We start from the raw sequence: 26,024 nt of genomic DNA, 5'->3' as shown, positions 1-26,024 counted from the left end.
GAATTATTTTGACAGAGGGCTGAAGAATCGCTCCCGCTCTGGTAAAAAGAACACAGCCGTAACATTTGGCACATGGCTAATATGTTCGGTTGCTAAATGCGCGAAGAATCAACAACAAAGCAGCATCGCATTTGTGTATGGTTCGATTAATAATCATGTTTGTAGCATGTTGGGCTTTAAACTTAGACGTTTTTAGCTTGTTGAGCATCTTCTAAACTTTGGTTGCATTCATTACTTAAAGCCATCTTTATGTTGCCTGATTTGAGTGATTTGAGGAAAATATAGTAGCTCAAAATGTCTAATTTACCAAGAATTGTAACATAGAAATCTATGGTTCATCCTTTAAAATTAAAATATATATTTTTTTGATTATCTTTCAAAAGATAAGATTAAAAAAACTAAACAAGCAGCCTTGCACAAATAAAGCATTAATTAGCTACTAATTGCTTTGATTTGATGTTTAATGGTTGTGTAGTTCCAGGTTGTGAACTACCAACAGCACCTCCCGGAGAAACAGACCAGTTGTTTACCTACCTGATCGGGACAACGGTTGATGCAACCCGTCTCAAGGTCCTGAATGGCGCCGGAGTAGTCATCCTCGCCAAGCTCGGCGGACGTCGGAACGGTCGACCCGTCCACTCCGGTTGATAGGAGGACGGTAGCTATCGTTGCCACTAATGCTAGCAGCTTCACCGTTGATAGCGACCGGTTGACAGTAGACGTGTGCCCCGCAACCCATTGATTGATGCGCAGAGCTACACCGCCACGGTTCCGGGCCCTTCCGGTTCCGGTTGGCCCCGGGGGCCACGTGTTTGACATTCCGTTCCCTAGCCTACTGCTGGTGTAATTATTGGGGTAAGAAAAGTTTCCCGATTTCTCCGAATCACCGCTCCCGACACTCACACCAGGTTTGTATAGAACTATTTTTCACACGTTACAGATGTTGAAGTTACACTTTTAAGCTAGAGGACGCTCCTATGCTGCACCGAGTTTGTCTAGCGCTTACAGTTAGTCCTATTTTGAACTCCGATCGCTCGATTGGTTAATCAGCCTTATTTGTAAAGGAAAAAGACAACTTTGATCCCAATTGCATGTTTTTTATCAAGCATTTCATGCTTTACTGCAATACACCTAACTGTTAACGATCACCGAGCAAAAAACAATCACTTGGGACATTCTTGCTAAATATGTTACAAATTCATTTCCACTAAAACTATCTTCACTGTCTTGGTTAATAATCACTTCGAAATTTGAATGCCAGATTCTTGCCGGTAAAACACTTCGAACGCTCTTTTTTTCAACTACGTAAACCAAGCATAGTTCGGACTCGATAAAACCACAAGATCAACTTTCAAAAACATAAAATCGTTACACCAAACAACGCGTGCTGCCGCAAAATATCAGAAAACGACACAATCACACGTCACGGGATACGGAGCAGCGGCAGCGTGCGCGCAATTGGCTCGATCACTTGCGACTGCTCGAATGAAATGCTCCCGACAGAATATTCGCTCCCAAAGTGGACGCATTGTTCATTTGCGTTCTGTACCAAGCGATCCCCTCTCTCTCTCTCCTTCTCCCTTTGTTTCTCTCTCTCTCTCTCCTTCTCTCTCTCTCTGTCGCTATCCTTCTATCTTGCTCCCAGCGTTCGCACTTGCTCACGCCATTTGCCGGGTTATTGCTTCCCCGCTGGAATTTGGAACTGGAGTAAAGTTTCGAATATATTCAGCATGATCGGCAAATCGGTTTGTTTTGTTACTTTCGCTCTCGTGCACGAGTCCTCTCTTGCGCACACAGGCGCATTCATTTATGAATGAAACGATCGTCGCAACAAATCGGTGCAAGAGTTCATGCAGGAATGGCCGTTGCAGGGATTTTTGTACTGATTTAAGTTTTAAGTTATTTTTTAGCTTTAGAGACACGAACAAATTTTTTTAATTGAACCGATACCCTATCTAATGGAGATTTATTAAATCTGTAATTATCTACGCAAAAAATAAATCGGTAAAAACTATAAATCTGAAACCATTTCGATTTTTCAGCTGTATTGCATTCTATATAGCAACTAAAATATATTCCAGTCTATTGTAGACTCTTTTGTTTTTAACTCTTTCTGTAACGACACCAATTTGTTTTTGAAATTTTTTTATGCTTTTTGTGTAAATCTAACAGGCGCGAGGCAGTGACAAAATGTTGAAAAATTTGTCAACTTTGACAAAATAGCTTGTAAATTTTCTCTTGAAAAGCGAGTTTTCTCGTGGTGGCATAAAAAAACATTGACAAAACTTGAACAACGTAAAGCTATACTACATGACAGAAAGTCAAGCCTCTCTTGTTAGCTGATAGAGAGATTAGGAGCATGAATATCAATTGATATTTTGTTTATAAAGTATTAAAATGAAACGTACATCAATTAAAAATAATGCACTTTAGCAATGGGTAGCAACTGCGCCAGATTACGCTGTAATTTTTAACGCTTTTTCGTAAACGCCAAATTGTGTCACTTTTTCGTCAACATGTTTCACCTTTGGCTGCGCATTCTTACTGCTCGTTGTGCTACTGTCATATTCTCAACCGAGAGAACTATTTTTCTCTCCGTCTTTTGGTGTGATACTCAACACTACTTCTTTCATTTTACTAGGCCAGTTGTCAGCAACCTTACTTCTTCTTCATCTTATTCGGCGCAAAAACTGTGGTCAATTGAGACTTGCTGATGCAACAAGGCAACAGAAGTTTTTCATTCAACCGAAGTATTTTTGTTTTGTATTTTGAGCATCGATATTTTACTAAGCGAAGCATAAAAAATCGTCACTTTTGTAGAGTTAAAGGGAAAGAATGATTTTTCCCCCTCCCGTCGCCTCGATCGTAATAGGGCGGGGAGTTTGCGCGGGGCGGGGAAAAGTTTGGAGACTCCTGCTGTAGAGCATCGATATCAAAACCACTTCACCATACGGATCAAAATGCTACCGTAAACAATAGTGTATTTCACAAAGTAATGTTTACTGTATTAAAGCAAATTGTTTACTAAGCAGCAGGCGATATTATTTAAAAAAAATATATAATTGTAGGAAAAAGTTGCCGAACACTGCACCAGATGATCCGAACTTCTTCTGCACATAGCGATACACCATTTTTGAATCCAAAATGAACTACATCATATCGCGCCATCCAAGCCAACTGCTCGATTTGGAGAAGGCAGCAAGCAGGTTGCACTAGCATGATGTAGATGGCAGCACTGCACGTTCCAAATTTTTAAAGCTATCGATGAGCTACTTTTATATACCAATTTACATTTTTATAGACTTTGAATCTGGCTGGCTGCTTTCATCCCTTTTAATCTAATTGCATCTTAACAATCTGCATATACAAGGCATATCCTAATTCTATACTTTTCCGTTCTTTCTATTTCAGACTATTTTTCGTTCTCTTCACTTATTTGTTGCAGCGAAAGCGAGCCATCCGATTGGGTATCGATTTCGTTCAACTGCTTGACACGGTTCAGTGCTTATTCTACTGCAACATTTTCTCGGGCGCAACTCTTCGGAATCATATCATCCACTGTCTATTGAACAAACGGGTTAAACGATAGGCAGAGAGCAGTTCCACAACTGAAATTCACCAGATAGTTGATGTCACACTTGCCATGATGAATGGCAGTCATAGATCTAAATATAACAGTTAACAATTGTATATTTACCATATACTGGAATGCGCAACATCTGACTTTGATATGAAATCGTAATAGGATAAAATTTAATGTTTTTTAAGCGTCTCCCAGGCCTATCGGTTTTTAGGAGCCCACAAGGATTGGAAAAGGCAGCCCTGGATCAGGCAACCTGAAAAACGGTCAGCAGTCTGGCCATACCAATGCGGCGTACTCGTTCTAGCTACCTAGAAGAAGCAAATGTAGACGACAGGCGTTATATTATTGATCTGAAACTGTGTATTGCGACTCATTTGCTAAAATACTCCAGCATGTCATCATATTGGAACTCCAAACATCACCATTTGATGTTAACAAAAATAATAACAAAACAAACAAGATACCACAAACGACTCCAATAGTTACCGAATCTATTTTGTTTTTTTTCTTATTTTCTGCATGTGTTATGTTTTAGTTTACCTTTGTAAAACACCTCATTCCATCCACGCCGGCTCACTGTCCTACCGGGACCAGCCCAAATGGCATTGAAATCGCTTAGTTGTATCATACACCTGGGTTTCCACTAGCTGCTGTGTGCTTACGTGTTGGTTTGTTAGTGTAAATGTAGGATTTTTTTTTTATTTTCATTATTTAAGTAACCGTTCATACATTTGCCGCGGCGCCAAATCTCACCGCGGGCTTTACACAGAACTAACGTTAAACTCTAACGCTTGCCAAAGAGGTCCTCTGCAAGGAGTTTGCTGTGATTCGTCTCCCGTCATGTGTACGGCTTCAGTACAGGTTGTCATTTCTTTGCCACCTATTTGCTTCTATACGGGTCAGTAATTGTCAAACCTTTACCTCCCTGCTAGATGATTATTTTGTCCTATCTAAACGAAAAATGAGAGAAATATTCCGCATAACGTCCTGCTCATGCCGAAAGAAGGTTCTCTATGATTCCGGAGACATCACATTGTTCTTGAAGTATTGTGTTTGGTTTTTGCTTTCTTTCTCTTTTTCTATAGATTTGCCTCTCTGTTACTTTCACTTTTGCTATGTATTTCACCTAAATTTGTATAACTATAGAATCGGTTCTTTTTATATATCTCAACAGGGTTAGAAGGAAGAAATAAGCACTAGTAAGGAAAAGGGATTGAGAAGAGGGTAAAAATGAACAAGAGTTTAACAAATTTAATGAGGCTAGGATGAGTTTTTTGCAGCACCGACGCCTCAACGCACGTCCACGTTTCTCACCTATGTATACTATCTGTACACCTCGTGTCGGTGCATTTCAGCGCATCCTTTCAGGAAGTTAAACCAACTCAGAATGCTTCACGACACAAACTGTTTAAGGTTGGCTAAGGAAAAATACAATATATTATATGTATATATATCTATTATTAATAGTGTATATCTATCCATATGGGGTTCTTTTTTTGTTTTAAAACAACTATTCCGCAGAACAGTGCGCACCGTACGTTAACCTGCTTTTGCTTCACAACAACGATTCAAGTAAAACATGCACATTGAAAGTCACACACTAACGCCATTACAGTTCAGCCGTATATAAATGTGTCCGCTGTGTGCTACACTAAACACGGCCCGGCTTACCGAACTACTACTAGTACTTGCCGCCAGCAAACCACCGACAAACCAAATGTGTGCACCGTGCAGGCAAATGAGGGTGTAAGTGTGCGGGGATGTTTAAGTCTACGACCGCCCGTCCAGTCGCAAGCGTAATAGTGTTACCGCCATTTTTTCTTCCTAATCTCGCCTATGTTTCGCCTGTTTAACTGACACTTAAATCGCCGACAGATTTATAATAAATGCGAAGGCGGCAGCTTTGCGGATTCAAGGGGTAGGCGCATCCCGGACATGATTTGCATGATTTTTGGCCTGGTACTGCCTACTATGCATCGAAGTACGCAAAACGCATATCGAAACGATGCAATGTCATAGTTCCTTGGACAGTACATCTTGCATAAGTAATTAACTGTACATTCCTCGACACAACGATGTGTTATCCGGGATGTACTGGAACCTGAACCCGACAGTAACAAAATTATCGCCCCTAAAAGTAGCAGAAGACTATTGGGAGTATTTTTGGTTTTTTGTATTATTCAATAGTATTTAGTAAGGCAAGCGATTGCATAAATTGAAAAATAGTTTCTACTAGAGCACGCTTTTCTTATCAGCATTATCCTGATCTTAATTTCCTTTCGCCGACTGCAATGACATCTATCACTCGCTATCTTTAATGTTTCCTAACCGCGCGTCAGTGCAACGTGTATAAACGTGTCTAATATACGTTTTTATTTTTCAAATATACTTTTAATTAAAGTAATGTTGGAAAACAATCACAAGACGAACGCGTCGTTTATAGTATTGTCATTTAAAATTGTATTAAGTTTACGTAATAGAGATTAAAGTAATAGTTTGGGAGGTTTTTTTACATCTTCTGTTGATTAGATGGCTTTGAACGAGCTATGAATTTACGAACAAAGAGTTGTTAATTTTTGTGTTTACTTTCCTGTGCAAAATATAAACATATAAAGCATAGATGAAAGGAAAGATGGGCGATGTTGGGCAAATAAAATAAATGTATGAGAAGAAAACTCTGCCTTTAGACATGAATCGCGAAGTAACGATCAACAGCCAATGTCCCATTTACTATTTCATTATAATCTGCAGCATTCGGTCTTACTCTCTTTCTCTCTCCCTATTTCATTATCTTTCGTTTGCTGTTGTCCATCTCAAGGATCGCGTCTACCGACAGTACGGTAATGTAATGAAAGCACCCAACAGCTATGGCCTTCCAGCGACAAATCCTAAGACATTTAGTATTTGAACAATTCCTTACAGGGATTTTATTATTTTTATAAAATCATTCATTTTTATCGCCTACCTCTCTCTTGCTCTCTCTGTCTCTTTCTCCATTTCTTTTTAACTTTTCCCTTTCTCGAAGATACTCTAACATGACGCCTTACAGATAATAACATTTATAGTATCACAAAATTGGTTGTATTTGAAAGTGTTGTCCTGCTGTTGGCGGCATCGCCGGACCGCACTCAAGTCAGCCCGCTAAGATGATGGTCCGATAACTTCTATACGGCCGTCTCGTGATCGGTTTCATCGATTCGCCCCAGCCGCCACGCATTATGATCGGTTGCTACTAAAAGAGGTCACAAGAAGGAAGACAGTAACGTCATCTACACCGACTTTCGAGCAAAAACCTTGGAACAGCATTGTTCTACTATTGCACATTTTTGGCGTTTCCAATTATAAAAGATATATATATATATATATATATATATATATATATATATATATATATATATATATATATATATATATATATATATATATATATATATATATAATATATATATATATAATATATATATATATATATATATATATATATATATATATATATATATATATATATCTATATATATATAATACAGTAATGGAACCCATCGATGATCTACGAGTAAAATCATTCAAATTATTGGGAATTCTACATTTCCAATTTCCGGTCCAAGAATGAGGACCGCAAAGTTTTCCTCCAGGAGGTAAAATGGGGATTTGGGAACGATCGACATGAAAAAACGTAGAGTACACGTAAATTATTGGTAAAACACCAAAAAGGAACCTGTGCTTAAAATGAAATATTTTCAAACAAAGAGTGATATAGATACACAAAGATAACAGGGAATATAATGAACATTTTCATGGCACCATTCAAAGAAACTGAAAGCATAAAACAAAACATAAATGCAAGCAACAACATTTTGTTAGACAAGATAATTTAAAATATAAAAAAGAACGACAGAGCGGCAACTATCTTTCAAACGTTATTTTTTAATCCCACCTTTTTGCTTCGTACACATTAAAATATGCTTTAAAACATTGTTGAAAGTTATGTGTTCGATGAATGCAACAACATGACACATTAATTAAAATATGAAACTGATAGGAGTAATAAAACGATGTAAAAATAAATTAAAATACGAAAAAAAACACAACAAAAACACAGCAAAACCAAACACATAACTAATTTGTTACAGAGTTTACTTTATTTAATTTCTCGTGTTAACGACATTTCATGTTTCGTTTCGTTGTTTCTTCGTTTGTTCTCATTCTGAGCCGTATCGCAACAGCACACACACTTCGATGTTGTACAATGTTACCGTCTTTTTTCTTTAAATAAAACAATAATACACTCACATACATAAAAACTCCATAAACATATTAATAATGACGGAATTAAATAACACATATTAGTTAAAACTAGTTCCAAGAAACATTCCATACCGTCACAGATTACCGCACAAAAACAACCAATCTTTCACATTCACGAAAATGGTACCGCTCGCATCGATAGATCCAGCCTCTCACACGGTGGTTTGATCGCCGCGCAATAATACCATATTATTAATATCGATCTCCTATCACTTAACGATAATCAATTTTATCTTTTTTACGCTACTTAAATCCCTCCATCCCTAAGGTAGCAGTTATTTTGAAGATTGCATCATGTCGAAATTTGCAGCGTACATCTTAACCTTACCAAAAAAAACATATGTAAACAAACCAAAACAAAAAAGACCATAAATTATAACAAACAAACCAACAAAAATGATGCCCTTTTAAGCTGTCTTTGGATCTCTATTTCCAAAACTTGTAACGCATCTGATCAGTGGTTCCGACACTCCGACAAAGGGGGATTAAATATTCGAACAGGAACACAAAACATGCTCCAACAGCTTTTGTGTGCGTGTGCGTGCATTGACAAGAATAATTCTTTATACACGTACTTTATACAGCTCAGATAGATAAAACGTACTAGCCGACACAACGTGCACCTGCTAGAACATTTAAAAAAGCAAAACAAATGCACGAAGGGAAACATACAAACGGACACAAGCACACAGATAGCCCGCCCTTTGCCAACAGAGGAAAAATGAAAAAAAGGTAACTTTTGTTAATTTAAGAGCGCCATTCATACATTTTTATCGTATTTAATTAGAAAACGTACATCTAATCTCTTCTTATATACATATACTATCCCCCCCCCCCTCCCTCCCATCCCTTCAGTGGGTTCAATCCAGCCAGCCAAAGAAAATGAAACACAAACGAAAATCATTGTAAAGAAGGGAAAGTAAAAGATGAAACAAAAAAACACACACAATGCAAAATTGAGCCAAACGAAAAGATTGAGGTGACATTGTGTGACAACTTACCACAGTAATAATACTTCGAGATCCGTGGGAGAGCTTTTTTGTGTGGCATGGTCATTCGTAGTAACAATACGGTAGAGGAGGTAATTGAAAAAATAATAGTACGAGTGATAAGATAAATTTTAGTTGCAGTAGACGGGTGGAAATAGGTAGACGCAAGAAAGGATACAGTGAATAATGGTAGTAGTAGAAAAAGAATAATTTTAGCAGAATAGCAGGATAACGAGAGAAAGAAAACCCCGAGAGGCAAGTGGGGCAAAGTGTAGATAAATTGAAAAAATAAAACACTTTGATAGTTCAATAAAAATAAAGAATGCGTTAAAAATGAGTTGATAAGAATCCAGAACCGCTAGAAAATATGTTTGCAGAAAGAATAATAATACAAGAAGTAACATATGATGCTCGAGTAACAAGCGGGAAGCAAACAAACCACATTGGATAAAAGAAGAACTAAGTCAAAACAGTGTGTAGCGCAGAGAAAGAGATAGAACAGTTTAAAATAACAAAAGAGAAATAATTCTGATTGTACATGTGTAGTAGTGCTAGTAATAATATCCTAGCTTAATCATCCACTTTATTATTCTCCTTGTATTTGTTTAATTTCTTTTTGCCGCTACGCTAGTTACTGCATCTAATTCTATTTGTTTAAATCATATGTTAACAGTCGTTCGGAGTGTATATCACAATTACCCTATAACACAAAAACGCGCTCATTAACTGGTAGTGGTTAGAGATAAAATTAGAAATTAACATAACTTAGTACGAACACACGGAACCGTGTACTAGGCGTAAAATGGCATGCAATTATGTCCCACGCTTTCCACGGAAACGAAATGGGATGTTGCGGGGGAGTGGTGTGTGGTTGGTGTGTAGTAGTACAAGAGCGTGTGAGGGTTTATCAGGACGACGTTTTTTTTTCTCTCTCTGTCTCTTCCTCTTGGGAGTCAGTGCTTCACTGCTGTTCCGTGAACCTAATCGTAATATTTGGACGCTTTCTCCAGTTTGGCGTTACCGTAACGCTTCCACAAGCAGCGCGGGAAATGACTATCAAACAGGCTTTGCAATCGGCGCTCCTCCTTACCGGAAGATACACACGCTCTGCGCCTTTTGCTTCCGGACGCTTCCTACGACTCCGTTCCCGCGCCGTTCCCTAGCTAACCAAAGGGCGAACAGCTAGACGGAAGCGAAGGCGAAGCGAAGGCGCGGTCGCTAATCCACCTCCACCACGTGGTACACCTTTTCAATCAGCGCTTTGCCAGAGTTTAGGGCGACGGTCGGCAGAAGCGGTAAGGTCTCATCTATAATCAAGAGAGGGGTGAGGTGAGGAATAAAAGAAAAAAACAAAAACAAAAGCTACTAGTACCAATGCAAAACCGCAAACCCTCGGGAAACCCTCCCACCGGGATCAACACCCCCACTGGTCCTTTCGACCACCAAAAAGCAACTTTACGCACGGTTTCTAGTTTAAGGAAAAGAAGGGAGAAAAGGAAGAAAGGTTGAAAGGCACAATCTACGGCACTTGCACAGTGCACAAGTGTACCAGGGTACAATGATATCCCAGCACAGACGAACCAGAGAATATAGTAGCGAAGTACAACACGCAGTATTGCTGATTCTTTAGCGCGCTGCCCACCATCGGCATGCGGACTACAGGGTAAAACTGTTCGGGTTGTGGTGCGCTTTTGTCTCAGGCTTTATCATTTATCGACGCACGCACGTACATACATGAGAGGGAGGAAGGAAGATGAAAAGAAAAAGAAGCTAATTTAATTGAAGGATGTGGTTCAAAAAAAGGAGAACACGAAACAACCAAAAACATAAGCAATTTTAAGGTAAATCAAATGTAGCGTAATTTTTAGCGACGGGTGCATCAATATCTTGCAGACAAGTCAGTCACACACACTAAGAGGTATACACAGACACCCGTTGGAGTAGATCGTGCATGGCGCCTTCTATTAGTCATAGCAAAAGAAAACAGAATGCAAAAACGATAACTACAGAGATACACACACATACACACACACACACACACACACACACACACACACACACACACACACACACACACACACACACACACACACACACACACACACACACACACACACACACACACACACAAAAACATACATTTCAAACATAAATTACAAACATGGGTGCAAAGGAGGATCAGCAACCCTATCCCACCTGCGGGATGTTCAAGCACGAGTGCTGCACACGCATAGTGTGTGTGTTAGTGCAAGCGCAAACATAGTGCTGCGCCTGTTTCTACAATCTACAATCATACGCAAGCAAACGGGAATAGATGGGCGGGGTCCCGGAGAGGGAGATTTGGGGCGATATGGGTTGTTAGTGGGATAGCTCCACGCCGGTACACAGAGCAATATAGAATGGGACGGGGGGTGCGAGGAGCTTTGTAAAAAAACCGAAAGAAAACTCGAGGCTATCGAACGCAGGGGTCAAACGCCGTAAACGACTCACCTTGCAGCTGGCGATTTATCAAGGCCGTCAGCCCGTGCCCCCCATTGTCGGTACCTTTGCTCTTCATCACCAGCATCGGTTTATCTTCCGAGTCGTCGCCATAGCCTGACGCAATGCAGCCGTTGCTTTGCGCCATCGTTTCGCTGACCTTTGGTTGTTAACAAAACGCGACCGATTAGCGAAGGATGTCGCGTCAATTGCCCCCACCGTGCCCTTACCCTTAAGCCCGAGAGAAAATGAGCGTGAAATTTAGGATTTTTGCTATGTTCCATTAAATATTAATCATAATATGGCTTATCGTACACCAAAAGAAAGGAAATTCAATTCCTCAACTGTTTCTCCAACTATGGGGGCCTTTCCGTTTTAAGCTCGTAGGCTGAAATTTCAGCCTGTCAGCTTTTTGCATTGTATATCAGTTTTCGAGCAGCAATCTAAGTGGGTATAATATACCCAAGGTGTATGAATTTAGAAGACTGATTTTTATCGCTTCTGTTTCTGAATGAAGATTTTAAGAGTGTTTTGTGTATTCGTCATGCCTTCAGAAAGCTTGTTTGAACAAAAGTTTTCACCCATCCTGTCAAAAAGTGATATTCAAATTTGGTTGTAAAACATGCTATGAGACCACCTGGACTACATGCACTTTGATTCTGGATTCCATCACCAGATCTCTTTAATGCACCTTGGGATAAATGTAAACAAACCCGTGTTTTCGAGCAGGTACTCGAATCTAATTCTAGCTTTGTGGCTAGAATAATCTAGACTGAAAATTGCAGGCTAGTTTTTTGTGTGGTTTTGTATGGAGTGTTTACATGATTTCAGCCTCAAACTGTCAAACTCCATACAAAAAACTAACTAGAATCGTGAAGGCCCCCTATAGCAGAAAACCCCAAAACTTCACGTTCAATTTCACTCAAGCTCTAACCCGGGCTTTAAATATGTACCTGTGTGACCTGCATTAATTTTTTCACCACATCCCGTCCGAGTATGTGATCGAACACGGCCTGCAGGAACGGTTCCGCCATGATGGAAAGCTTCAGTTTATCCCGGTGCCAGATGAGTACACGCGACTCCTCCATCGCCATGATTGACACCTAAAATTAGCGCATTAGGAAACGTATGAGAGTTTGTCCGTGGTGTAAACAGCATTCGGAGGAAAGAGAAAAATAGAGAGAGAGAAAGAGAGAGAGAGAGAGAGAGAGAGAGAGAGAGGGGGGGGGGATAGGTGCGAATAATAGAGGTAATAGAAGATTGGAGAAAGGTGGCATTATTGCTATTTTTGTTGGTTTTTGGTTGGTTTTGGTTTTAAATTTGCTTATACCTGAAAATAATCATCGGTAGAAACACCGAACCATTCGGGTGAATCGAGAAACTGATGTGGAAATACTATATGAAGCGCTTTTTGATTCTGTGAAACTACTAATCTGTACGAGGGATGAGAATGAAATTGAGACATAATTAAAAAAACAGTGCATAAACGAACGGCGGTAGCGTGTTCCTGGAGGCGGTGATGGAGGGCCCGGACCTTTGCGCAAGTCCGGGTGACGTTCTGACGTCGGTGTGTCAGAAAGTCCCCCCCCCCCTCCGCCGCTCGTCGCTCAGGCCCAGGCACAGGCGTCGCGCACGTGCACACGCATTAGAGTGAAAGAGCACAAGGCGCGATCCGTTAGACGCGTACTTACTTTCCCGACAGCACTAGAGACAAACTGTCGACTTTGGTTATTTTTTCCTGCACGTAAATTTCCTGGTACTTCAGCGGTCGTACAATCTTCATGCAGTTCAGCACCTTCTTGAACTGGTGGCGCGACACGCGCAGCGGCTTAAACAAGGCAACGTACACCTGGAAGAAAGGGAAAATTATAAATAGTGGAAACGTTGCATTAGCGTGGGCCTGAAGAATGACAATTGATATAATGAATCGCAGCGTATTTTCGAGCAAAAAAATCAAAACAACTTAGCCTAAACGGAGCTCCATATTACTGTCGAGCGCATAGACGCTTCAAATACAATCTAAAACCATTTTAACATATGTTGGGAGTGAACATTTATGTTGTATATTCTCCAAACTCTAGATTACGTAGTTAAAATTTCAAAACAATAAGTCAACAAATCGCAAACAAGTTACAGCTCAAAACGTGCACTCATCCCTAAAAGAAACATTTTTTTAAATAGTAAAATTGTACTGCCTAACTTAAACTTACTACCCACTTTGAACATCGGCTGTTACCATGGCCTCGACTATCGCAGAGAACACTCAAGTTGCAAGAGCAATATTACACTTGATACCATACGGTGCATTTATCGTGTTATTGCTGAATGAATAAAATCAAATCCAATTCGCATTGGCTATGAAGTATACACAGGGACCATAAAACGACAATGGTTGACATTTACAGCCTGCGATTATTCCTGAACCTTGAATTACGTTCGGTGAGAGCATGATGTGAAGGAGATTCGCCAACTGTAAATTGATCTCAAAGTATCAGTTGTACAACATCTACAACAGTACAATGGATTAAATTTCCTTATATTTACATTGCGTTAAAACCAACATATAGAGTTTTGAACTATATAATCGAGGTGTTCAATCACTAAATGGGATGTTTTAACTGGTTAGCGGAATATTTCAAGCAACCTGTGGATGTTTCATGCAAGATGCTAACTGTGAAACATTGGACATTGGACAGGACTACCCAAAACATGTTAGTTAATATTAGTGATTTCTCAAGCTTCATCGGAACTTTACATTAGGATTGATTTAGTTTATAATGTGTACAAAAACTATTCAAATTGATGATTTTGGGACGACAGCATCGGTATCATGTTGAAGCAGTTTTCGTTGATGATCACAGTTGAACGTAAACATCCACAAATACATTTGTGCACATAAACGATTAAAACTTTAAGTGCCAGAGCATGTGTTTTTATGTTTCTCTGGGGATCAAGCACGTTTATTTATACTTTCGATGGATATTATATGTATGATAGCCATAGGCTTTCCCTGGGAGCCATTGGTTGCATGGGGGTATTATTATTTTATTAGTTTATCTTCAGCGGACCATATAGCCTAATTAGGATGGGAAACAGTACAACAAATTACATAGCAGCTCTTTTAAATCAAGCTTTTTATCACAGCTCACTGAGGCCACAGCAGAAGCCGAACACGTTATTTGAAGCACTGGGTTGAAATGTTAAAGTCAAAGCAATCCGAAACAGTGTTGAATACAGCCGACATGCGGAACATAGGGTCAGACCGACCAGCGCTGGAGCGAGGCTAAACGACCCGTGGAGTCTCTCTAGACCTAAATGGTCGGGATGGTGCGTAGATATCGATGCGATGCAACGAAGGCGATGTGTCGATAGAACCATTTAGCAGACTAGCGATAAAAGAGCACTGTGCATTTCGTCTTCTAGCCGAAAGAGGCTCAAGGCCTAGAAGACGGCACCGCGCAGCATACGGAGAAAGATTATTACGATCCTGCCAGGGAAGTAGGCCTAGGGCATACCGCGTGAGCTTTTGTTGAATCGCCTCAAGTCGAGCAATTGAAGAAGCAGTAGTCGGGCTCAAGAGTACGCACGAATATTCCAGAACCAAACGAACGATAAGTTTGTAGACAGCCTTAATGTAAACTAAGGTAATTGATTGCCTCTACAACGTTATCGATTCGCTGTTTAAAATTCAAACTTGAGTCTAGAAGAACGACTTTGGCATAATTTTATCTGCAGATATTAACTGCAGTGCAATCTATCATACCAGTAATTGGGCTCCTGCATCGACATAAGTACAAGCAGAAGCATTTCTTGATGTAAATAGTCAGGCCATTGCGCTTGCAACACGAGCAGAAGGTATCGATACAGTCTTGCAGTATTAAATATAAACAATCTAAAAAACGAAGGAAATAATGAATTTAAATACTGTTTTTGGGTGCTTTCTGGTAGTTTCCTCGTGTTATATACGTCGTTTTGATCGTCAAAAAATCGAAAAAATTGAAGTTTGGATTTGTGCTGCTCTTGTGGGTTCGTTCCAATCAGGATACTTTGTTGTTCTCGGCTATTGCTGCTCTTACGGACTTCGATTGGCGCCCGAAACACCATGATCTGTATGTCCGCTATGCTTGTAGATGGTTGTGGTAGTTGACTACTTTCGCAGCGAATGGGCTTGTTACATCCCCATATATTTTATCAAACACTCACACAAAAAACCAAGCGCGCGAAAAAAGGGCCAGTAGTGGTTTAACAAAGCCATCCGTAGTAGAGTAGTTGCAAAATTGTTTCCGTGGCCGAAAGAAACAAAAAGCAACAGCCCGATCCTAACATATGCTGCTGATCCCAGCGTCTCTCGATGTATGATGACCATTACCCGGCAACACGGTACACTAGAGACAGAGAGAGGAGAGAGAGAGAGAGAGAGAGAGAGAGAGAGAGAGAGAGAGAGAGAGAAAGACAGAGAGAGAGAGAGAGAGAGAGAGAGAGAGAGAAAGAGAAACACGGTGGCAACAACGGACGTCATGGACCATCACGTGCAATCGAAGCGGGTGTTGAGGGATTCAGAGGGATTGTGTATAAGAAGACGAGGCAAACGTATCATAACACTCTTGCGGGTTGTAAAACCAATGACCTAGCAATATAATTTGCCACCCGACCTACGGCACCAATCGCACCTAGTGCGTATTTGTTTGTGCAAACACTGTCCACACACACATATACGTACACCAATGTACTAACATAAAACATATACGTAGAAGACAAGGAAGGGGGTGGGGAGGTCGCCAGTATGACGGCCTCGATTCCAATGTGTCCGCGGTGTGCGGATGAAGGGAAATGTGCTGGATGTAACGCGTCCATCTCGCTGTGTATGAAACCGTTCTTGGCCTTTCTGTTGCTAGCTGCCCTTTTTTTGTTTGCGTTGCTGCATGCGAAATGCTGGGTTAGAATTCTATGAACCCCCATCCCCTCTATGGCGAAAATGGCACAATCGGCGGCACGTAGTACATCAATCCCACACGCTACTGACAGGTGTGTCCAGCCGAAAGGCGTCTGGAGATAACGTGTCAGCTGCGCCAGCAGATCTTATCAGAGATCCCCCCAAATGGGAAACCGAAAACGGCAAGAAGAAGCCTCCCGTCTCCAACAGACACAGATACATTTTGGGGGGAGCATCGATTCCCAGAATAACGGGTCCGTTTTTAGGGCGTGAAGAGGGGGAGGGGGGGGGGAGATGGGTTGAAAAGGATTAAGCCACAAAAACCAAACCATCCCTATGTATGGGAGATCTCGAATATTACTCGAGTGAAGGAAGGGAAGGCCAGCGAAAGCATAAATTAGGCATGCAAATGCATATCAATGCACACCAATGCAGCACAGTTTCAGTGGAGTGGGCGCACGCACGCAAATGTGCGCTTCCTTCCTGCGCACGCACACACCGAACCGCGTCCCCCACGTGCATGTTTCGCGAATCGCCTCATACGAGACAGGCCTCGCATACGCACGCACACTCACACATACAAACAATTCGCAATGCGCAAAGTGCATACTTGCGGTTAGTCACGTAGACACCTTTTTGCTGCGCGGGGGGGCTTGCTGGCTTTCGCGCTATATATTTATAGCATGACGGGTCCAATCATACGCAAAATTGAGCCGTTTTCGCTCGCGCGCTCAAACTTATCGTATCTTAGGCATGATGGGGTGGGGGGGGGGGGTTAGGGGGAAAAGGAGATGGAGACGGGAGTTGGTTCCACGCATCCCTTACGCATGGGCATCCAACGGGGGTTTCTTTTTAAGAGCGCGCATGTACTTTCCAGCAACAGAAAAAAAGGAAGAACAAACAAGTTGTATAACATGCTACCACAGAATGACATTGCGAGGATAGCATGAAACATGCCAGCACTGACAAAGAGGTTGGGGTCTGTTGGTTTTCCCTGCTAAAGGTGACATTGGAAAATCCCACATCTTCAGGCGCATCACACGCGAGCTGTGTAACTACTTTTGATGGCTCGCAAAGCAGAGGAAAAGCTTTAGATAATGGAGGCCGCTGAGCGACCGCTCCTAGCTGCTCCTTTGCGCTATCCGGCTAAAAATCAAGCTTTTCGAGCATCAGCACATCCACTCGTGTGGGTTGAAGTGGAGAGAATGTGTCCAATATCCCGCGGCAATGGCTCCAAAGTGCGGGATTTAAGCGCCGGGCGGCCGTGACGTGGTGCGCACCTACTTCCCATACCCGATACCGACGGACAGGACTGTGCGCCAACACCCGCCGATCAATGATTGGCTGATTTGGCCGAAAAACAACGACGTCATCTAACAACAACAAAAAAGATATACCCCCGGCAGTCCCGAAAACCCGTTACCATTTATGGACGTATTTTTGTATATAAAAAAACCAGCGAGCGAGTGAACGCGCGCGGTCTTGAACCTTCAACCTGCTTCTCTCCCCCGGCCAAAATCTTCCGCCCTGGCCATCGCGGGCATGACGAAACGCAACGCGATTATCTCGTGACTTGAGCTGCTCTCTCCTTGCAGCCCGGCCCTTCGTGGGCTGTCGCCCGCGTTTGTGACAGCTCACGCCGCATTATTTACGACGCCGCATGACCGTCGGCTACGAAATGTTCTTCCTCCCTTTCCCCTACCCCTCCCCAACCAACCCTCTCTCTCTCTCTCTACCTAAAAAAACTGCAACGGGAACCACTTTGATGACGACGATCATTCCTCCTCAGTGTGTGTGTGTGTGTGTGTGTATGCTGTACAGACACACACAGGATAAGGGGAGTTTAATCCCCCGACCACCAATACAACCCCCACGCAACCCTTCATATGACCAGCACCACAAGCAAATCCAACTCAATTGACCCAACTCCACACACACACACATACACACACACGCGCGGCCGCAGGGAAGGGCATATCTCTCCCGATTACAGCGCGTTCGCGCAAGAGTTTGCGCGTGTATTCGCAAACGCATGGTCGCGCGCGCGCCAACTCGCTCTAGGGGTGCACAATCGCATGTTCTTCCCGTATCGTTCGCGCGTGTGTGTGTGGCAGCGAAACGCGTGGAAACAGCTCGGCAATGGGTCGAACGGGCCACACACACTGGGGATGTAGGGCGCATCTCTTGGAGGGTGTTACGCGCGGAGGTGCACACGAAAATAAAGTCTTATATATACGATCGGCGTGCGAACACAGTCATGCCATTACACTGTTTGCATTACAGTCAGCTAGCAGCAGCAGCAGCAGCAGCAGTAGCAGTAGCAGTGTAGCTGCTCGAAAAGTCAACAGCGCCCTAGCGACAGCGACGCGGTGTGTGAAAGTTAGTGTATGTGCGCGTTTGTGTGTGTGTGCCATTGATATCCCTACGCTCAGGTGAAACTGCAGTCGAATATCCTGAGCGTTTTTGGGGGGCGCAAAGCTAGTCAAATTTGTTCCATCAAAAGCCAAAAGCTCAAACAGTGTGCTGGTAAAATGTGTTGCCTTCAGCGCCTGGTAGACACGAGTCCGCTGCTGCAGCAGGCAACGTCGGACATTCGCACGGGTGTCGCGCTGCTGGCCGACGCGAAGCTGGAGCAGGTGCGTGCCCCGGCTGCCGGCAGCCATCCGGACCCGCAACCATCAAGCGAGCAGCTGCACCAGGACGTGCTCGGGGCGGCCACGCGAGCAACGCGCTCCCTGCTGCAGCGTCTTCGCGATCAAACGCACCGCCTGCAGCGCAGCCCACTATACAAGTAAGCACATCCTTCCTGAAAGCCATCCAGAAAGGTTTCAAAGCTAGCCCGCTATAGCAAGTATTTTCGTTTCCGTTCGATGGTTAGGATACTAACAGGCACGACGCAACCGAGTCACGCAATATCGGCGATCGTGGTGTCGATGGTGCTAGTTGCCCTCTGGCCCAACCTGATCAGCGGGCAGAGTGCGACCGGCGGCGAAAAGTGTGAGCGCAGTCGACCGGATGCTGGAGACAGTGGCCGCAGCCATCCTTTGACCCAGATTGCCTACCTCGGGTCCTTTACCATCCACTTTGGTGCGCAAATATGGATGACATTCGTGTCAGGTAGGTTTCAGCATCATCAGCTACCATCATCAGTTACATCATAGTTATTTTCACCTGTTCTTAAATAACCCAGTTCCGTTCTCTCTATTTCTCTCTTTCTCGCAACCACAGGGCTAGCACTGTACTTTTCCCTACCGCGCCACACGTTCGGCCTGATCCAGGAGGTATTGTTTCCGAAGTACTTTACACTCGGCACCGGCCTGAGCACGATTAGCCTGGTCAGCTTCGTCGAGCTGCGACGCAGCACCCAGCCAGAACTGGCCGACCGCCACTTGGCACACTGGGATCCGGTCGATCTGCTGCAGATTATGGCGCTGGCAGTGACCGCCTCGCTCGAGCTGTTCGTACGACTGTACCTAGCCCCGCCGATGCTGCGCCTGATGCACGAGAAGCATCGCATCGAGGCGGGCGCCAGCATCGGGCAGGAGGTGGGTCAGTTCGACGGGGCGGGCAACGGCTACCTGGAGCGCTCCCGTCACTACAAAGCGACGCACAAGAAGTTTCGCCAGATACACATGGCCACCGCCATCCTCAACATGGTGTCGCTGACGTGCACGTGCGTGCATTTGCTCTACCTCGCAACACGTGTGACCGTTTGAGGCACGCCAACGTGTGCGTGTGTGTATGTGTGTGTGAACCAACAATCAACCATATGATTATTCCCCTTCTGCTAGTGTTGTAAGAATATTTATTTCTCCCCCATGGATGCACAAGCACCAATGAGACCCTCTCCATCATCTCCCACCCTCGCTACCATTGATCTCCACTCTGCGAAAATTTAATCTCAGACTAGGACGCGGTTGCGCACGGAGAGGGCAACCTGTAGGTTTAGCAATCGCATCAGTGACAGGCGGCTGTGCGCTGTCTGCCTGCTTCAAACCCAGCCAGCCCTTTGCGGAAACACTTCCGCCATTATGCAAAAGGCACACACACAGAAAGTAACAAACAGTATTGTTTCGCGAAGCGCACGACGACGGTGCCGAAACTGTGATCAGCTCGCTCAGCAACAGCGGCAAAACCCATACAGTGCCATACGGAAAATATACGGTCGAAACAACGACGTTTCTCAGCGGGATTTGAATTTGGGCGGGGAAGGGAGGGGGGGGGGGTAACCGAGCGATACAGTTAAATAGAGCGTCGGTAAATCATCGTAAGTGTAGAGAGGAAATTTTAATACAAAAAACGCACACTCGGGCGCTAGGGACGCGGTCATAGTGTCCGTGTGCTCAGTAACGGGTGGCCCCGGAATTAGCGAGACTGTTGCTTCGTAAAGCACCAAGTTCCTTTTATGTTTTGTAAGCTCACCATCTGCTAGGTGTTTATTGTAGTTAATTTTATATTTTAAGAGAGGCAGTAACCAACCGATAATTAAGTAGGGGAAATGTTGTTAGTCCCCCGCTCGTGGACGTGATAAAACGATAATTGTCATAATAAATCGTAAAAATAAGACGACAGCTGCTCCAGACAGCTCCACCATTTCTAATTTATGTTTACGTTAACGTTTACGTTCCGTTACTTCCGCATTTTCTAACGAAACGGTAGGTAGAAAGGTTGTTGTTTCGTTCCGACCGCAGTGGAAATGGCTATATATATATATATATATATATATATATATATATATATATATATATATATATATATATATATATATATATATATATGGATATGGATATACATTTCTACAACCATTCTCCTACATGATAATTTGACCCATTCACGTGACATTTACAGTCGAGCCTCGCAAAACGAGTACCCCTTATTACGAGTTTGTGGAAAACCCTGCAAATCTAAATCCTAGCTATCTACAGAAATATCACAGAAATATCTATCTCTCTATCTAGTAAAATCTCGAACAACGAGGAATGTCATTTGTTTCTCTGTTTCCATGTCATGAAGGCAAGTTTCCCCACCGAATTGATGCTACTTGGAATTTCATGTAACTACATATGTGGTGTGCTAGTGTGTTTTAGATTTGATGCTAACTAATTAATTGAAATGTTTTAAACCCTTTTTTGTGCTGAAGAATATTTACCACAAAACAAATTTTCCATCAAACTAATGTGATGAAAACAACGAACGTTTGTTAAAAAAGTCTATCAGTAAATGTCTAACAGCGGTAAACCAAACTGCTCCTAGACACAATCCAAAAAGGAAAGTTATAAATAGTTTTCCAGGGGTTCTCATAGTTTTGGGACGCTTCCTTGACTCTTTCTTATGCGAAGTGAACTTCATATGACGGAAAATGGACTATATGGCCTTCCTATTGGATTTGTCAAACAAGGGTGCTATACAGTCCAATTCCCATTACATTAAGCCTATCTCCATTAAGAAAGAGTAACACTGAAGCAAGTGAGATTTGTGTAATGGTCGTTGGTGACCAACAAACAGTACCCTACAAATATCTTTTAATTATTAGTATTATGAAGACATTGTCATTTTTTCTGATGCGTATATGCCCTTATATCTTTTATTGCTGGTCGGTAAAGTACAGCTCACGACCAGCATGTGGCACTTTCCCATCTATATGGCTTCTTGTTTGCATTTCCACATAGATGTTGGTGCTCTCTTTTGCGCTGCACCTTGCGCCAAGTATAAGCTCGCCTTGCACTAGCACTAAACAGGGGACCAGCCTTACGTTCCACTTACCGATTCAATCTCCTTCTCGAACTTGACCGGGCGCAGCTTACAGAGCAGCACCACCACGTAGAAAGCGTTCACCAGCAGAAACAGGCTGAACCAGACGACCGCGTCCAGGCTGCAGGCTACGAACCAGCCCCACAGCACCATCAGTATGCAGCCGGCGATGGCCGCACAGCGCAACCACAGGAACCCGCACGGTATGTTCGGTGCGAGGAAGGCCACCAAAAACAGCGCATGCCCGATGTGATAGTACAGATGCTCCTTCGGCTCGAAGCTGAAGCACTTTGGCCAATTCCAGTCGATCAGCATCCGGATTGTGTGCTCGTTGTCGTGATGGACACCGTTCCCTTCCTGGGGCGCTTTCTTCGTCGCACGGTAGGAGGTGGATTCGCCATTGCTACTACCACTGTTGCCGTTGCTGCCGTTGCTGCCGGTGCTACCATTGCTGCTACTGCCATTGTGGCCATTGCGGCCCTGGGTACCGAGCCCACCGCTTCCACCGTTCGCTCGCTCGTACGGCCGCCCGTGGCTGGCGCTGATGCTGCGCGAAACCTGCGGCACCACGATCGTTTCCTCCTGGTCGTTTTCTTCAACGCCGACGGGTTCAGCCGGCTGTCGGTGGTGATGGTGCCCGCCGGCATGGCCGCTGCCACCCGTTCCCATCCGACTGCCCGGCCCATCCTCTAGCGCCGGTCCGCCTGGCCCAGAGTCGGACGCGTCGAGCTGGTGCTGCAGTGCGACCGCCTCGACCAGCACGAGCGCGAGTGCGCCCACCAAGCACGCTAGCCAGCGCAAAAGATCCAGCTTGGCGTCAAAGCACACCGGACCGCAGTGGCCGGTGCCGCTGATGATTACTGATGTCGGTTTGTTGCGCAAACTAGCACGTGAAAGAATCCTTCCAAAGGTCGGCAAAACCAGGGCAAGCCGTATCACACCTTATGTGCAGACCGGAAACACATTGGCACCAGTGCGGAGAGGGGTTGCGGGCCCAATAGACACGGCGGGGCACAGCGTGCCTCCAGGCCCCACTGCGGTCACGCCGCGTACGAACGAATGCGAAAGGAAGCGTTTTCTTCGCGTTACTACACGCTTGAACCTTCTGGTTTGATGCACCGGCAGTTAGTGGGTGCGTTCGAAGTGCGGCATTTAAACCGGATGTTTTGCTGCCTACTTTGCTGCGAGGGGGAGGGCAGGTGGCTTTGCTCTTTTTGTATCGATGATTGTATCGCTCAAACGGCTGATCGGGGGAGCGGCTTTAACATGGTGCTGTTTGCATTCAGTGTGTATATTCGTTGCTCATTCCATACAGTCTCGCCGGGTACAGTCTCGCAGTCTTCGCAAACGAAGGGCGCCACATTTGAAGCCTAAAAGAGAATGATGATACTGTTACCAAGTTGTGAATGCGTTGGGGAGAGAGGATTTATGTTCGTATGATAAGCGTATTGTAATTTTTATACTAAGCTTTACGGCACAAATTGTGGTGAGGCCTTTATTCGAGCGTGGAACGAAAACGGAACGCTTCCTAAACCATTCTACCGTCTGTTCCGTTGTCTTCTAATCCACTACCAGCAAGTAAATTACCACTTGTTTTTATGCAAATCTCTTCCCAACCCTGACATGGCACACCTACTTAGCCAGTGCTCCGGACGCCCGACGACCAAGTCGATCATAAACCAGGGCCAACTTTAAGTACACCCACGTCCCTCTGACTCTCTCTCTCTCTCTCTCTCTCTCACTCTCTCTCTCTCTCTTTCTCTCTTTTTCTCTTTCTCTATCTCTCTTTCCATTCTTTTTTTATGTTCCTGCCTATGTACAACCTAGCGCACTGTAAAAGGTTAGAGGATGGAAATGAGCTTCGGCGCGCCCACGTGCCCGCATATCGACTGTTTGCTGCGTTTTGGCGCAAGTGTCTCAAGAAGATCGGGCCAGACCATTTTACGCACCGTAAATGGGCAACACAAGGTGTTCGCCGTCAAGCAAGGCATCTTGATATAAATGTTATCTAAAATGGATAAAACCAGATGGTAGATTAAGGAAGAGGTTAGCGCTATCGAACTTCATTTCCACCGTCCGAAAGCTAGGCCGATAAGTTTATCACAGCTAGCCGGCTGTGCGCAAAACACAAAAAAAAGCTTTTGCTCCTCTTGTTAGTAAAATTAGTTTCCCGGTACACTGTTACAAATTGCATCGTATCGTAATCGTATTACTGCTACAGAAACAAACAGGCTGACCATGCCGTGGAAAATAGCAATCGTTGTTGTTTACTACCAATTTGCATCCCTCCCGACAGCAAAACGCTTATTGGTGTGTTCCTTCAAGGTCTTGGCGGAGTGCTTTTGCCGAGCCACAGAGAGAAAAAGGAGGAGAAGAAGAAGATGAAGAAGCAAAACATCGACAGCACACAGATATCGATATTTGTGTCGGGAGGCTATCGTGCGGTTCGTGCCGAGAGGCCAAACGGCGAAGATAGTGCAGTTGTAAGCGATGTTTTGCCTTTCCACCACAGACCTCCCGGACTAGTAGCGCAGCAAAGCGCTCCTCTAGCAGGAAGTAAGATAGAACGTTCCGTCAGCTGCTGGTGTACCAGCGTTTGCCTGGAAAGGAAGAAGGAAATCCGATCCCCTGTCACTGCCAACGCGCCTTTCGTTCTGTGCTCGATCTCTCACTCTCCATCTTTCGGAGCAGACCATTACTGTTCCAATAGCCACAGGAGCTGATAGTGCACGGAGCATAGGAGGGCCTCCTTCTTGCCGTGCCGATACAATTCTTGCCTAATGGCGTTTGTCGAGTGGGTTGTGTGTGTGTGCGCCGGTTGATGGGGTACTTGATTGATGATGATGCATCGGGCAAACTGCAAACTCCGGGCTGACAACGTTTACTTTGCGAACAAGCGTGTGGAACAGGGTTTGACTGACTAATCCGTAGGCAAAAATAGAGCCAAAAACAAGCGAAAAAGACACACAACACGCGCGCTCTTGCACATACCCCCCCCCCCCCCCGCTCCCTCACACACACACACACACACACACACACACACACACACACACACACACACACACACACACACACACACACACGCTCACTCCTTAGATTGTCGATGTTTTTAAAACCTCTTTTGCAGTTCTTCTGTGTTTTATTGGGTGTTGCAGTGCAACCGCTACGCCTTCCATTATAATTTTAACACGCGCATCTACACACACATGTACATATATATAAACATACACATGCATATACTATCACGGCAAGCACACTACGTACACCGAAAAGCAGTGATAATTGGCGTGTTGAAATGGTGAGCTATCTGAAACACAAACTTCTGCATCTATTTGCGGCTGCTGTAGCACTTGGACACCATTTTATTGCAGGTTCATAGCTTTTTCTTCAAGTGGTATGATAGTGTTTCTACACTACGGCACTTATAATCTCACTGCTCTTCACACGGAGCGGAACCCTCTGCCATCACACCAGCCACGGGAAAACGCTACGATTCCACTGCTTTCTCTGCCCGTGTCTTGAGTCGGCATCCGGCTCAACTCAACTTGCGCTGAACGTACTCTTCGAAATCCTCGTACCTTTGCGTCGGAATCGAGAGATCAGTCGTGCTTAGATTCCGTGCTTCCTCGCATCGAGATGTTATGTACACTACAGCCTACCTCGCCGATCGCCCATTCGCATATTATTTTCCTCACTGAACGTTCGGTCGCTCCTGCCCCTGGTACAACATTTTTTGGTAAACAATCTCGCCCGTTTGACAGTTCCCGTACAACATGGCGAGGGTTTTTGACGTTCCAACATCGCTGCATCTCGCTCCTTTTCTTTACTCTCCTCTACTTACCTACAGTGCTCGTTTCGAAGTGAGCTCTTTGAAACGAGCTCCCACCTCTCCAAACCACTTCCAACGCTTCATTAAACTTTTTGTCTGTTTATTTTTATTGAGACTTTGAGCCAATTGGCCTCATTCGCCCCTTTCAATCGGTTG

At 44.0% G+C, this 26,024-nt stretch overlaps 3 protein-coding genes across 13 annotated transcripts in view; 1 reads left to right on the top strand and 2 right to left on the bottom strand.

Moving 5' to 3' along the window:
* Positions 1-1,518, bottom strand: part of LOC121590799 (protein sevenless) — a 32,252-nt gene extending 30,734 nt beyond the window's left edge. Inside the window, exon 1 of the mRNA XM_041910805.1 lies at positions 535-1,518. Within this exon, the coding sequence (XP_041766739.1) occupies positions 535-819 (285 nt within the window). The 5' untranslated portion in view covers positions 820-1,518. The remainder of the gene's footprint in view (positions 1-534) is intronic.
* A 3,190-nt stretch (positions 1,519-4,708) lies between these two features.
* On the bottom strand, positions 4,709-25,797 carry LOC121589043 (blood vessel epicardial substance). Of its 11 annotated transcripts, XR_006004260.1 has the most exons (9): positions 25,618-25,790; positions 22,052-23,409; positions 13,047-13,204; positions 12,686-12,788; positions 12,309-12,458; positions 11,368-11,515; positions 10,459-10,578; positions 10,250-10,345; positions 10,100-10,184 (listed from the first exon to the last, which is right to left on the bottom strand). XR_006004260.1 is itself a non-coding variant. In XM_041907649.1 (8 exons), the coding sequence occupies exons 2-8, from the start codon at positions 22,706-22,708 to the stop codon at positions 6,748-6,750; spliced, it is 1,317 nt and encodes a 438-aa protein (XP_041763583.1). In that variant the 5' UTR covers positions 22,709-23,409; positions 25,618-25,791; the 3' UTR covers positions 4,709-6,747. The 11 variants fall into 11 exon arrangements, 9 of the variants coding, with proteins under 9 accessions (XP_041763583.1, XP_041763593.1, XP_041763611.1 ...); XM_041907649.1 differs by lacking the exons at positions 10,100-10,184; positions 10,250-10,345; positions 10,459-10,578 and adding exons at positions 4,709-6,815; positions 8,890-8,922 and having other exon boundaries at positions 25,618-25,791; XM_041907659.1 differs by lacking the exons at positions 10,100-10,184; positions 10,250-10,345; positions 10,459-10,578 and adding exons at positions 4,709-6,812; positions 8,890-8,922 and having other exon boundaries at positions 25,618-25,791.
* Positions 18,178-20,968, top strand: LOC121589081 (transmembrane protein 205). Its single transcript, XM_041907710.1, has 3 exons — positions 18,178-19,079; positions 19,167-19,405; positions 19,517-20,968. Exons 1-3 carry the CDS (start codon positions 18,820-18,822, stop codon positions 20,002-20,004), a joined length of 987 nt encoding a protein of 328 aa, XP_041763644.1. The 5' UTR covers positions 18,178-18,819; the 3' UTR covers positions 20,005-20,968.
* Positions 25,798-26,024: the final 227 nt, after the last annotated feature.

Source organism: Anopheles merus, chromosome X, assembly GCF_017562075.2.
Source record: "Anopheles merus strain MAF chromosome X, AmerM5.1, whole genome shotgun sequence".
Taxonomy (NCBI): Eukaryota; Metazoa; Arthropoda; class Insecta; order Diptera; family Culicidae; genus Anopheles; species Anopheles merus.
Note: the sequence above shows the minus strand (reverse complement) of the source record. Positions and strands in the feature narration are given on the sequence as shown.